Source organism: Ursus maritimus (genome assembly GCF_017311325.1).
Source record: "Ursus maritimus isolate PB19 chromosome X unlocalized genomic scaffold, ASM1731132v1 scaffold_X1, whole genome shotgun sequence".
In the NCBI taxonomy this organism is placed as follows: Eukaryota; Metazoa; Chordata; class Mammalia; order Carnivora; family Ursidae; genus Ursus; species Ursus maritimus.
This window is the reverse complement of record NW_024423319.1, coordinates 90,259,563-90,274,060: the sequence shown is the minus strand read 5'-3', so window position 1 is coordinate 90,274,060 and position 14,498 is coordinate 90,259,563. Positions and strand designations below refer to the sequence as shown.

The 14,498-nt window shown below is 55.4% G+C and overlaps 1 protein-coding gene across 1 annotated transcript in view; it reads right to left on the bottom strand.

Moving 5' to 3' along the window:
* The window catches only part of BCOR (BCL6 corepressor), a 35,192-nt gene extending 21,425 nt beyond the window's left edge, over positions 1 to 13,767 (bottom strand). The window contains exons 1-5 of the mRNA XM_040632924.1: positions 13,479 to 13,767; positions 9,308 to 9,433; positions 7,914 to 7,992; positions 5,293 to 6,958; positions 4,664 to 4,673 (exon numbers count right to left, since the gene is read on the bottom strand). Coding sequence (XP_040488858.1) covers positions 4,664 to 4,673; positions 5,293 to 6,958; positions 7,914 to 7,992; positions 9,308 to 9,393 — 1,841 coding nt within the window. The 5' untranslated portion in view covers positions 9,394 to 9,433; positions 13,479 to 13,767. The remainder of the gene's footprint in view (positions 1 to 4,663; positions 4,674 to 5,292; positions 6,959 to 7,913; positions 7,993 to 9,307; positions 9,434 to 13,478) is intronic.
* Positions 13,768 to 14,498: the final 731 nt, after the last annotated feature.

Below are 14,498 nucleotides of genomic sequence, written 5' to 3'. Positions count from 1 at the left end.
AGTTTCGTCAAGTCTTTGACTGAGACTTCTTCCAGGTCCCGCCCAGGTATCACCACGGAGCAGGTCCTGGCTCTGCCCTAGTCAAGTGGCGCTAAGGAGACACACTCCCAGTTCACGGGAAGGGACCAATAGTCTCCTTGTCCCTCCCCACCTTCGAATGCCACTGACGGCCTCTATGGATAAGCTTCCAAGTCTGCGAAGCCTCCTAAGGCATTGGCTGGACTTCTAAAATAAAAACTGAATCTGACCACCCCGACTACCATAAACAGCAGATGAGGGGCGCCTGGTGGCACAGTGGTTAAGCATCTGCCTTCGGCTCAGGGCGTGATCCCAGCTGCTATGGGATCAAGCCCCACATCAGGTTCCTCTGCTAGAGCCTGCTTCTTCCTCTCCCTCCCCTGCTTGTGTTCCCTCTCTCGCTGGCTGTCTCTATCTCTGTCGAATAAATAAATAAAATCTTTAAAAAAATAAAATAAAAATAAACAGCAGATGAAAGTCCTGACCGTTGTTCCGACTTCATTCGCTTCTTCTTAAGCCAGCTCCTCCCAACGAGATGCACCCATGTGCACCCATGTCTGCCCAGCCGAGGCCAAGCAGGAAGCACCCGCCATCTCAGAAGCTCCTAGGGTCTGCGGGAGGAGGGGAGCTGCCCTGGAAGAGGGAAGGCATCTGGAAGGCATCTCTACCCTCTTCACAGCCCCTGGCTACCCCCACCCCTAGCTTCCACGTGCTCACAGCCTGGCTCTCAACCACGTGGACCCCTGGAGGAAAGAGCCAGTGTGGAGCAGGGCATGAGACATGAGGGAGACAAGGGTCAAGAAGACCCATTAATTAGTAGCTGAATGGATTCAGCACCTGCTGTCCCCAGATGAGGAGGTGACAGCAAGGACAACGGTTCCTCTAAGGGTACCCCTCTTGACCAACCACAAACCACAAGTCCCCAGAAGACTGGGGACGGTGACCCACCTCCTTCGTTGTCCCGATCTTCAGAAATGAGCCCCACCCCCCACCTCTTCCCAATCCTTCTCCTGCCCTTGGTGATGACCTATGCCTTGCTGGGTCATGTCCTGGTGCTCCAGGAAAAGAACCGTTGGTCTGAGCCTGGAGGGACTCGGGAGGGAGAAGAGAGGCCTTTGAAATCATCTGGGCTCTGCTCTCCATTGACCAGACTGGGTATCTCGTCTCTAGGTTCATTAGGAAAGATGTGAGGACACAAACTTCCCTGGGAAGAAGGCCAGGGTAGTGAGGTGGGACGAGCAGACCCACCCCGGATCTGGCCATGTTACCAGAAACCCACACAATGGGCAAGAGACTCAGGTCTGGCTAACTTCTTGCTCCCTTGCTCCAGCCTACCTCACCCGTTCCCTCTCTTCAGAGAGGCACCAGCCACGTTAACTTGGCTTTGCCCACCTCTACCACGCTCCCTGAGAGGCTTCCCCAGCTGGCATTATGGGCAAGTCGGAAAAAAGGCTGCCTAGAGCGAGCATGAGAGCATGGAGGAAGGCGTTTGCCGCTTACTCCAGAGCGGCTCGACCCTCCATGTTCCCCTATCCATCCCCCTGAGGTAGAAGACTAAGGAAATCTTTACTTCAGGTGCCTCAGAGTCCCCACCACTGACTAACGACAAAAACTCCCTTCTTTGAAGACTGAAGTAAAACAAACTGGTCCTGGTGTGGCCTACCCAGAAACCTGGACACAGACCTTGACCCAAAGGCTGAGGGGTGCTGTACAGACGGAGAAGGGTCTGTGCCCTAGGCAGCGAAGCGCCCTCTCCAGGACCACAAATCTCCCAAACTCCATCAGGCGCCAATGAACACCAAACCCATGATGCCTAATAACAGAGCTCACAGATGCATCTCCCATCCTTGACTGTCCTGTGTCAAGAGGGTTCTGCACCCATTGTCTCCTTGACATTCAGCCACACGCATGGAAAAGACCTTCTCCACTTTCTACCCACACACCATATCAGCAGGGAAGTCTCGCGAGCAAACTCATGACCCACACCACAGTGGGGGACCAGCTGCTGGGCCCCAAGAGTGACTTGAGAAAAGCACCAGCTTTCCCTCCATTCTGCCTCCCAACAGAATACAACTCTGTCTGCTGGGAAGGACCCCTCTCCTTTATACCACGCCCCGGATCACGCTGTCACCATCTAACCATGGCCAACACACCTGCCACCGAAAATAATGATCTCATCGCTGGCTGGTGCTCCATCAGCCTCCCGTCCCATTTTAACAAAATTTCTGCCTCTGGAAGGAGAATACAAAGTATTCTCCATTCCATGGGAGACTGATCCCTGTGGTGGGGGAAGTGCCGCCAGCTGAAGTATCATCCACTGGTACAAAAAGAAGGGAAGGGAAGGGAACCGCTCCTGTACCCGCCACGGAACACACACAATACACATGGCCACATTTCTTCCTCGCTGCCATTCTCCCACTTAAATCGTATCAGACCGCTACTAGCTATAGGACTGGCGTTTCTCTGAAAAGGAGATGCGTCCCAAGAAATCATCTTTCACGGGTGCCTCATCCCTGGACGCCACCACGTTCGGAAACGGACAATCAGCCCTTCCTCCTCGGCCCGAGAACGGCCTATTCTCTGCGCGCTCACTGGCCGTAGGGCCGCTGCAGTGAACCGCGTCCCATCACACACCCTCCGAAGCTCTGGGAGCACTGCCCCCACACACAAGCTGCTTGGGTTTACTTACATCTCTCATTGTCATTCTGGTCGGAATGGCCTCTTCCAGGGCGACCGACTTTGGCTTTTTGTCCTGACTTCCTTTCAACCTGTCCCAGTCGGCGGGGCTGAATTTGCACACCTCGGAGTCTTTGGCTGTGGGTGGCCACCTTCTCTCCTTCATCTCCAGCTCTGAGAAGCGCATCATTGCACGCTAGAAAGAGAACGGAGACGGAAAAAAAAAACACAACACCTTACCATCAAAGCTATTTCATTTGCCTTACCTTAAAGGAAAGCAGTTGCAAAGAAAAGTTTGCCCAATACCAACCACAATTTATGATACAACTGAGATATTTAAAACGTAACAGATAAAAATGTAAGAATAGCTATCGTAAGTAATCACACAGTCGTACTCGTAAAGCCATATGTATATAGATATATATGCGTTGTGTATGTATACCCATACATATACCATGGCACAGAGACATTCTCTTTTGAAGGTAAATAAAAACAAAACAAAAACACAACGCAAAGAAAAAACAAAACAAAAAACACAACAGAAAAGAAAACAAAATGCACAATGAATAAAGAGCACCATGGCCCACAAACTTCCCTTTGTATATTTGGAAATGAAATTTAACTCAAAAGGTTTATGTAAGATTCTAGTAATAAAAATTTGAAGAACTGACCTCACAGTAAGCAGCGGGTAGACATAAAATACTGTCCTCTTGTAATCCTTCCATCTATGTAATTAAAATGGGCACTCAATGGATCATTTAGATAACTTCATCCATTTTTATAAGCATAAACCAATTTTTTCTTAACATTTGCAACACAATTTGGCTTTATTTATCTTTTAATCAAAAGTAAAAATATTGTAAGGAAATTCCTATACAACATCTATCATTCACTAGCAAGTTAAATACATACTCTATCCTTTAAGCGAGCTTTTTTTTGGTGAAAAAAAAATTGCCGAATCCCACAGACATGCGGCTGCTCACACCTCCACCAGGTATCACGTAAGGCATTCTAAGCAGCACTGCTAGGCATTATTCTAACGACAGTAATGGCAGAGAAATCAAGGCAACTGATAGGTAAACGTCATGCAGTCTTTAGCTATCCTTCGCAATCATTAACACGTCTGTTAGCAGCGTCTGAGTGGAATTCTCTTAGCATCTACACAATAACGGCCAAGTACCCAGACACGTGAGCCTCCTAAGTGCTACCCACTCACGTCCCTTACTGGACACATGTCATATATTTACGTGACCATAATCTTACCGAATCTGCCCGGCGCCCTGCCCTACCATACTCCCCAATCTCTTTCACATTAACAAAACAGAACTGACAACTGGTCAAGTCACTGAAATTTGGGCGTGGGGCGGGGTGGGGGTGAGCTCCCTGCAAGGCGCGCTGCTCCTCGGCTGAGCTGGCTAGAATCGGCTACAGTTCGGTAGTGACACCTTGAATCGGTCACCCACGTAACCAGCGGATCGCGATTCTTCTTGGCCAGCTTAGATGGCTTCGGTTTGAGAACTTTGCCATCACTGGATTCTGCCTCATCGGCTCCATCTTTGGTATAGGCGGGGTGACATCCACACTCGGGGGCACTGCCCACACAAAATGGTTTGGGATCCTCTTGGGTTTTCCCAAAGTTACAGCCGGGCCATCGCTCCCCAGAGTTGGCTCCAGGAAGGGAGTCGAGACTGGCAGCCCCAGGTTCTCCTTGTTGGTTCCCGCCGAATATTCTCCTCTTAAGCTGAAGACTGACTGGCCGGAGCCTGTTTGAAAGCATAAGCTTCGTGGAAATCACTGATACGCCAATCTCTCTCTCAGAGCGACGAAATCGCGGTGCGGCTGCAGGGCCGGGTCAGCCGGGGGCTTGGCGGGCTCAGCGCTGGGGCCCACGCTGTCGGCCGCAGGCGCGGCTTGGCCCATTCGCGTCTGTTTTAGCATCCGGTTCCTCCCGAGAAGGTCCTACGTAGACAAGTTTGTCGCTCTTGACGACAGTTTTCCCTTGATTCCAGCTGGGGCTGGGCTTCAGGTTCTTGTCGGAGGGGACTTCTGGGTGTAACTTGGTGCTCTGGCCTCCAGCATCTCGGAGAACCGGTTCCGGAGGGTTGGGTCCTCGTAGCGTCTCTCGTGGGAGCGGGACCTCCTCTCCGGTTTCTCCTCCTTAGTGATCTCTATGGGCGTGTGAGGTATCAACATGGGGTGCACCATGCCCAACCCCAGCGCGTCTTGGTAGGTCACAAACTCCGGCCGGCCTGTGGGCAGCCCGTAGGGCAGCCCAGGCTTGGGGGCAAGGTGCCCAGGGAAGAGACTGCCATTGGGCAGCAAAACTGGGTGAGGGTACACAGGTCCCTTGCCATGTAAGGAGAGGGGACTTATAAGCGATGCCCCAGGTGCTGGGAAGGAGGTAACTTCTGGGGTAGGGAATTGGTGGGGACCTAAACGCCTCGTTTGGAGATAGAAAGATCGAGCTGGGCGGGAGGCCATTCTCGTTTGCTTTGAAGCTGGGCTCCGGGTTGCCGGCTTTGGCACCCTTGCTGCCACCACCACCACCACCGCCACCGCCGCCACCACCGCCGCTGCCGCCGCCGCCGCCGCCGCCGCCGCCTCCGTGCTTGGCAGGCGTGGTCGGGGGCTGGCCCACGTGCTGAATGACCGACGGCGTGGTGTCCATGGAGCTCCTGCTGGTCTTGCAGCCATCTGCGTTGGCATTGGGGGCCGGCGACGCGGAGGCCGGGCGGCCCGCGCTCGACACTGAGCCCGAGACGTTCGTGACCACGGCGTCCGTGCCGCCCATGCGGGGACACGATGAACTCCGCTGCTGCGGTATCGCCCAGTCCAAGGCCTTGTTCTTCAGCGGCAGGCTTTTGCCGTTGTTCTCTTCGTTGGGGCTCGGCCCGGGCACCACCCAGGACGAGGGAGCCGTGCTAATGATTTCAGACCTGTAGATAGCACAGCCGTTTCCGGGAGGAGACAGGGTTTCTTTCGGAATGTCGCCCCCGGACAGCACTAAGCCGCTTCCAGCTCTGCTGTGCACGAGGACCGTGGGAGCCATCTTTTTCATGTGGTCGGCTTTGGAAGCATCCACGTCCACCACTTTCGCAGACAAGTCCAGCGGCTTATCGGTGACGTCTTTGGTAGCCGTCTGCTTCTCCAACAGAGGAGGGGACCCGCCGTCTTTCCTGTCTTGAGCCGCCGCCTTCCGGGCGTGCCCGGGAACCGGCTGGGCACTTTCGGCCCCTTCCGGGCCCTTCGGATACTTGCCGTTGGAGAGCCTGGCCGATGGGAACTCGCTGCTGACCGTCATGTATGGCTTTGACAGGGTGACGGAGGGCGAGGTGGAGATCCTGGCGTAGTGCTTGTGAAATTCCGAGTAGGTGTCTGCGGCGGGCTGGGAGGGAAGGTGGACCCGGGGTGAAGGCCGAGGCGAAGGGGGCAGCAGGAGAGCCGTGTCCCCGGGCAGGCCGCTGGTGACCGCCTTGGCAGAGGGCACCCTCGGCTGTTTACTGTTCTGGATGTGGGGGTAGGCGTGGGAATCAACGGGGTTCCCGGGACTGACGCCCATCTTCCAGGGCAGGCTTTTGTCTGCGCAGTGGACCAGAGGTGGGATGGCTGGGGAGGCCGAAGGGGTCGAGAGCCTCATGGGCGAAGCCAGCGATGACGGGATGTGGGGACTGACGTAGTGAGGCGGCGGCAGGTAGAGAAAACGCTCCCCGTTGGTGCAGACCGGCGAATACAGCGGCTGGGCCAAGCTGTAGGACTGCTGAGGTAGCAAGGCCTTGTACATGTTCAGTGAATACTTATTTGGCGAGTCGAGGAAAGGGTAGATGGCCGGCGTGGCGCCCTCCATGTAAGGACTGACCCAGGGCAGCCGCAGGTAACTAGCACCATTGATGTTCAGAGGGCTCTGTTTGTCGCCGGCGGGCCTGTCCAAGCCCAGGGTTTCTGCTGTGGGCACAGCACTTTTTTGTATTCCGGGTGGTGTTTTGTAGATAGCACTGAAGCCATTGGGGGCTTTTCCGGAGACAGCGGAAGCCTCCACCGTCTCAGGGGTATTCGGTTTGAACTGCATTTCTGGATTTCTCTCGGAAGAGAACCCAAGCCCACCTAGAGTGCTCGTGGCAGCCTCCCGGCCTTTCTCCGAGCCCAGTCCACACAAGCTAGAATAGACGATGTTGCCGGGGACGCGCAGCCCTTCCCGGATCAGGCCAGTGCGGTCCATGCTCAGCGCGGCCAGGCCATCGATCCGATGGGCGGTAGTGGCGTCCACCTTTGCAGAAGAAGAAGATGGGTGTTACTCGCGACGCTCACTCAGAGCGGTAGGGCCCGTCCCCAGGAGAAACCAGAAGCTAGCTGGAGGGGACATCGGCCTTGACATCTGAGCAGAAAGGGTTAAACAGAGAGGCTCCACAGGGTCCTGGGTCCCCTGCCCACTTATCCAAAAGCCTTTGCTGCCTGCCTTCTTACCTCGGTTCAACTAGTATCCTGAAAGCCTGTAAAAGGTTGATCCCTTTAGACTTGGGGCCCATACATTACATTCAGTCATCTATTAACTCTGGAAAATTCACCTTCTCAGCACAAATTCTCTGCTGCCAACAGAGAGGACACCAGCTCCGCTACTCTCAGCACCAGCCTCGCGAGTACAGACCGAACCTCCCAGGCCTGTTTGGTGGGGGGCGGGGGGCTCACTGGAGTGTTTTTTTTTTTCCCCTGGAGGTAGGGGGGCGTGATTATTTAACATAACAAGAAACAATCTTCGGAGGGATTGCAGGGAAGGAGGACTTTAGCTGTCTCATTTCTAAATCAATAAAGAGGCCATGGGTCAAACTGTGGTTGTGTCTTTTGACTTCCCCTCCCTGCTGTGTGAGGACGGGTCTGTGTTTCATACTTTACTGGAAAAGGAAACCCTAAGGGTCTACTTGGAGGCTGGAAATTTATCCAGCTCCAGGGAGCATGGAGGGGGCGTGGCTTATCGAAGGAAAGGAGGCACGTATCCCACCAGTTGCTAGGTATGGGACTCAGGACATAAATGCCCAGGGTGTCAAAAGGAGTGCGGGGCCAAGGAGAGCTCGGGGGAGGGCCGGGTCCTGCAGAAGAAGCGTCCCACTCAGCCCCACCCCACCACACCCCTGCCCCGCCCCCAAAAGGCCCTTTAGCAGCACTCGAATGAATGCACGCTGGATTACAGATCACTGATATTCAGACAGAAGCCGTGAGTCTCTTACCACGTTGTGGTTCAAGGGATTTTCTTCCCTTAGTTCCAGTCTGGCCTTTGAAGCGTCACCATCATTTACAGGAATTTTCCTATTTAAAAAGGACACACCAAACTTCGTGAAAGCATTCCCCCCACTTAATCCCTCTTTCCTCAGATCGCCCCAGAACAGGCCAATTTCTAATAACTCCATTTCTCAAACCGCCCTCGCCGAACAATTTCTCCCCAACGGCCCCTGTTGAAAGCTGTCCCCAAACAGTGCTTCAACTGGGCTGAGAGAAACCAAAGGGAAGGCAGGGCACAACGGGGACGGGAGATCCCAGCTAGGGCCCCAAGCTGGCCGACGCAGGAACGAAGATCCCGCGCCACTGTTTTCTCTAGAGAGGCTGAGGCGGCCGATCTGAGCTCTGCAGTCCTAGCAGGCCCTCCGGCGCTCCTCCGCCGGAGCTCAGACACGAGGAAGCACAATGGCCAAGGACTGAAGCGGAGACACAAGGCCGGCGTCTCGGGGCCAGTCGCACCAGTCACTTCTGTGTTCCTCACGAGGGCAGGCTTTCAAAACTTTTCCCCAAACAAAGTTAGGTACCATGTTCTACAAAACTGGTTTCCATGGTGATAATGAAGCCATATTTGACTGCCTTTATCAAAATGACGGGGGAGACACACGAATATCATACAAATGTCAGCTGCTCCAGGCTCCAGAGGAAGCCGCACATCTGTGCCAGGCTGCTGCGGCTGCCCTGGGACTTGTTATCAGACAGCATCGATAAAGAAAGCGCTCGGTGCCAACTTCCAAATCCCCAGGATAAAATCGCTGACAAGCAACAGCGGATACCCCGAAGAGCGGCTTCCATCATCCACTCCAAAATTACTGATTAGGGAGCCCGGCGGAGTGTCGGGGGACTGAAACCTGGAGCCGATGGCCTCGCTGAACAGGTAGCAGAGGACACCGAGCAACTCGGGGCTTAAATGAAGTAAGGGGTGGCCATCTCCCCATTTATTACTGAGCAAACTATTTGTTTTAAAAGCACATCGAATGCCGATCCACCTGGGCCCACACTCCTGACATTTAGAGTTAAAGCAGCATATAGACTGGGATTAATTCTCCTTCATAAATATGAAATAATAAATTAAGGACGAAAGTGCACTGAAAGGCCGCTTTAGGGGCTAATCTTTTAAAGGGCGGCAATGCTTCGCTGAGCCGGGTTGCCTGTTAAAACTGTAAATCAAGGGCCGCCAGCTAGGCGGGAGATCGTTCTCCCCCACCCCTTTTGGGCCCACTCTGGCTGTTGAGAAGGTGAGGGGGGCTTTAGAATGGGTTCTGCTCCCGAGCTTGGGGTGGGGGCGGGGCAGGGGGGCGGCACCCACCCTCTCTCCCCCCGGCCTCAGCCAGACAGGCACATTCACCTCTCTTCGTTGATCCCACACATGCGGACCCTCTCGCTGTTCATCCAGCTGTGAACGTTCCCATACAGGGGGGTTGCTGAAAGCATGTCGTCTTCTTGGATGGCAGCTTTTCTTCAAGCGTCTAGTCTGTTTAAAAAAAAAAAAAAATCCCAGGAGGTTGAATAAAGAGGAGCCAAACAGGGAACCAGAGAGGCCCTCTTTCTAGGCAATTCATACAGAACGCAGAGCTGGGAAGTCAGGTTGTGCCTGACGTTCTACAGATGTCTGGGAGTGAGGGAACACACCTGACTCCAAGGGTACAGGGGCGGCCCGCAACTTCCCTGCGGGGCGGGGAGGGGGTTAAAGGACCACACGACACACGATCCGCGCTAGCTGCACACACATCGCCACCACCTCTGGCCACTCCTGCCTGCCTTCTCCTTTCCCAGCCTTTGGGGACCACACTTGGCAGCATACAGTGCTGCATCCTGGGGAGCCACACTCCTGGGGACTCAGGTGTGGCAGCCCAAACTACCACATCTCCAGGGCTGCAGTGTGGGCTACTTAACAGATCGAGGGTTAAAAAGAGTCGGTGGGCTGGTGAACCACCCCACCCGGCCCTACATCAGATGAAGCACCGACCCCGGGTGGTTTTGCCTGGGAGCTACAGAGGGAGGCGGTTGAGTAATTCCATGACGCCTGCTCACTGGGGACAAGAAATCATTAGTGAGTGCAGAAGTCTTAGCAGCCCAGGCTGCTGGGCTAGGAGCCACTGGCACGCTGGGAGCGGGTGAAAGCCACCCCATTTTTCCCCTACAGGGAGGGGGAGGCTGCCCGGGCAGAGGAGGGGAGAGCACCTCTCCCCGCCCTTCCTTACCTTCTGTGCCCACCACCCCCACCCACATCACATTCTAGTTTGCTGCATGAGTGAAGGGTCAGGACAAGCTGCATTTTATTAACAGGATTATCACGGCGCGTGATTTATCCTCGTGCACGATTTTAATTGCTCTTTGGAGGTTGAGCCGTTTCTTTTGACTGCGCTTCAGCCCATATCCTGCTGTTAAATGCTGGGTTAATAAGTAGGGGAGCCTTTAATGCCTGGGACCGATGGCCCTGGGCAATTCCCCGCGCACAAACACGTCGTCATCCCCCTTGTCCGGCCAGGCCAGGCCGGGCCATCTTTACACGGGACCCAAAGCGGAGTGTGAAATCAGTGGTGTGCAGATCGTCGGGGGAACTTTTCTTTCTCCTCCCTCACACACCCACCCACACAGTTTCCGAAAGCCCAAATGTTCCCTAAGTCGACACATTTCCTTTGTTAGCAGGGAAAAATATGCAAATGCTTGCTTTTACACTTGAGCACAAGGAGCAGACTGCCAGGTCGGGTGGGTTGGAGGCACCAGGTCCGGGGACTCTTTCTGGGAGTAAGTGAGGGTGGGGGTGGGGGGAGCACCTGGGAGACCTGAATCCACAAGCCTGGCTGGTCTATCCTTCGGCAGTTCTTTGTCCTAACTAGGCCTTTTGTCCACCGGTATCCCTGTCGGCCCCCTATACATACAACACCGTCTGTTAATCAAGAGCCACACGCGGCGCAGAGTTAGAGCCCAACAATGAAGCTGCTGGAGGAGGAGGAGAAGGAGGAGGAGGAGGAGGAGGAAGAGGACGAGGCCGAAATCTACACTTGCAGCAGGCCTGGTGGGATTCTGAGGCAGCGCCTTCTCCAGGAAGCGCCTCCCTCTCTTTCCACTGGGCTAGCCACGGTGCCCCGAAAAGACCAACCGGGGTCCTGAAGAAGGTTCCCTGGGGGCTCACGGGCTTCTCTTCCTTCTTCCAAACCTACACATCGAGTTGGGGCGGAAGGCCACCACGAGTGCAGGGACGACCACAAGGCACATTCAAGGGACTGTCCCCTCCTTAACCCCTGCCGCCCCTTCTAACAAAAGGAAGCCATTCCGGGTGGCCTGATGGGGAAGGCGGAGCAGCATTCCCGGGTGCAGGGTCCTGGTCATCAGCTGCACCAGTGGGACCGACTGCACCAGGCCACCCCGGGGAAATGCAGAAGTCACACCAGGAGCAAAAAGGGTCACTCATCAAACCCCTAAGAAAAGGATGAGGGAAGGAAAAAGTGTGTGTGTGTGCCTCTGAGACCTCAAGCTTCTGCTGTCCCCAAACTGGCCTCTCCTTAAACAATCTGTCACCTCCCCACCTCCTTTAGTAGGCGCCTTGTGACAAGGACCTCCGAGCACCTGAGTGAGGAAACAGGAAGGGTGCTGCCCCCCATCATCCTACTTTGCCCCCCCCCACGAAGGTCTCTTCTGGAAAGCGGGCAGCCCGAACTTGGTGGAAGGGTGAATGTGATGTAGGGACACCTGGGAGCACAGGGTGCTTTCAGAGCTCTCCCCACCCCCTCCCCACCCCTCCACAGGGCCCTTCCTGTGGACTTTTCAACAGTAATGCCACACACTTAGGTGACACTTTGGGGTCCGATGGGAGTGTTGGGGAGGGGGCAGAGGGAGGAGGCTGAACACGAAGAAACAAGTGAGGGGAGGTACATTGTTGGGTCCTGCTGACCACACACACACACACACACACACACACACACACACACACACACAATCTTTAGCTGCCCCATGAACTTTTTGTGAACTGTTTAAAAGTGGAGGTCTGTTGAACAAACAGCGGCGCCACTGCCAGCCATAATTTCATTGCAACAAGCTAAAGACTTTTAACTCTTCAGGTTCCTGGCTGAGGATGGAGCTGAGCGGGAAGGGCCAGTGAGCCAGGGCCCTGCCTGGCAGGAGGACCTTCTCCAGGGTGACAGCCTGCTCCGGAGGAGCCCAGAGCCCCGGCAGGAATGCCCAGCGGGAACGTGTTCCTCAGCGGAGGCCACACTGCAGCCACCCCGCCAGGGTCGGGGCTGGGGACCTCCCCTCCCCCATCTCTCTGGGATGGGCAGCTAAGGGGACACTGGGGTGAGAAACACAAAGAGACTGAGAGGCGGAGATACAGCGATGCTCATCCCACTCCACTTCTAGAAGGGGCTGTTGAAATAGTTGGGGTCTTTTTTTTTTTTTAACTCTAAGAGAAAGTGCTTCAAAACTGACTTCGCTGACCCTTGGGCCACGGTGGAGAGGACAAATAATGCGATTTAGATGACAAACAGAGCAGGCACTTTGCTGCTATGAGAGGCCTGTTTGCCCTTATTTCTCCACGTGCACCCCCCCCCGCCCCGCTCTTCCACATGCAGGCTAGAAGTGCCAAGATGTGTGAAGTCACTCAAGAAAAGCACTTTACAAGCACCAACCTGTTTCCATGTGAGCTGCTAAGCTACACCCTGACTGTGGGGTTTAACCCTTCTTCCAGTAGTGGAGAGAAGGGGGCCAAGGATGCACGATAGGGATGGAGAGGGCAGGGGAAGGTGGCTGAGAGAAGAGGTCAGATGGGGAGACTGAGGAGTGTCTGGTTTCTACAGAACAGACCAGGAATCGTAGTGGTTGCCTGCTGGAACACCCAGTTCCGGGGAGAGACCTGGCTTGCAAAATGCACCCCCCCACACCAGTGGACTCCAGCTCCCGGACCGGCAGTCACTGAAAGCACAAGAGAGCTTGGGTCTCCCTCGACAGACGAGGGCAGTTATCTGCTCTGGAAGCCAAGGGTCATGCTTAGAGTACTAGGCTTGGCTTGGACACCGGGGAAAGGGCCTGACTGGCAGAAAGAGGTCAGAGGGACCAAAATTAGGAGCTGTCATCCCTGAGAAGAGGCACTGCCAAGGCCCTGACAGGACAAGAGGGGCACGCAGGCCCCCGAGCAGCAACCGCCACCACCATTCCACCCGTTCATACACTGAGGAAAAGGAAGGAGCTGTTTGGTTTTTCTTTAAAGGCGCTCTACCCTGGCAGACAACAAACAGCAGGTTGAAAAGGGAAGCGGCAGTGACCGTGAGAGGCTGGGATGAGCAAGGGGAGGGGCGGTGGCACCAGACCACGCTTGGCACCCCTCCTTTCTCTCCACTGGGCTCTCCTCCTGGCACCAGGCCACTTTTACCGCCCCCGCCCTTGAAGCGGTGCTCAGTTCAAGTCTGCACATCACGTTTGTCAAGTTCACCAACAAAAGGGAAAGCATGGCCATCAAACCACCCCAACTCCCACACGCCACGCACGCACGAATGGTGCCCCTTCCTAGGGTCTCTCACCTGGCGCCCCTCGCCCCCATCAGGAGGTTAACCAGTCAGTGGCCAAGAAGGCCTGGGCAGGTGCGGGAGGGGGCGCTTCTGGCTCCGAAGGCCGAGCTGGGATCAGGGAGACAAATATGCGTGCCCAGGCTGTGCTGGGGAAGGGGCCACCCTCACGTCATTGCTGGTTCTCTGTGGCGAGCATGCAGGAACAGGGTCACCACCACGGCCTCCCAGCTCCCAATCTCATCCACGGCGTGTCTCTGGGCAGGTGGCCGAACCTCTTCAACCTTGCTCCCCTCACCTGTAAATATTTGGTACCGTGTTTTCCAGAGGATTAAACTGCACTAAGGACTTGAGTTTTGCCTGGCAACAGCTAGTACCCGCCACGTTTAACCCCATTAAACGGCATCTGACTCCACCAAGCACGTTGTGTGACAACCCCAGATCGCCGCAGAGTTTCTGTGTGGCAGTGGGAAGGCTGAGGCAGGGACACAGAAGGGGCCAAGCCAGGGAGGGGTGACCTTCAGCAGAGTTGTGTGGATTTCATCAAAGCCCAAAGCGAACCCCACGGGAGCCCTTCCTGGGGCTGCTCCAAGAGCAGACTGAGTCACGCACAGCAGCACTTCTCTCCTGGTGTCAAGGAAGGGAGGGGTGAAGAAGTTCCTATTTTAGGATGGGGGGAGGGGGGCTGTGTGGGGGTAGAAGATGAGAGGAAAACGCTCTCCCGGATGTGCACGGTCGGGGGCGGGTCCTCCTGGGCTGCTTTCCCCAGGGCATGCAGCTGCCAGGCAAAGGGGACCCCAGGACTTCCGGCCCCCGTCGGGACAGGGCCACAGGCTTCCAGGGCTGTGGATGAGGTTGGTGACTGGCTCGGTCCACCCGCCCTCCAAGGGTGTTGGAGGGGGTGCGGGTTTGGGAGGAGTGATCCAGCCTGCCCAGGCGCTGTCTCTTGGCACCCTCCAAGCCAGGGCCATTGCCTCCGGGGGCGTCCCCACCCACGCCCCAAGTTTTGCATTAGTAACAGACTGAGCTGCGGAG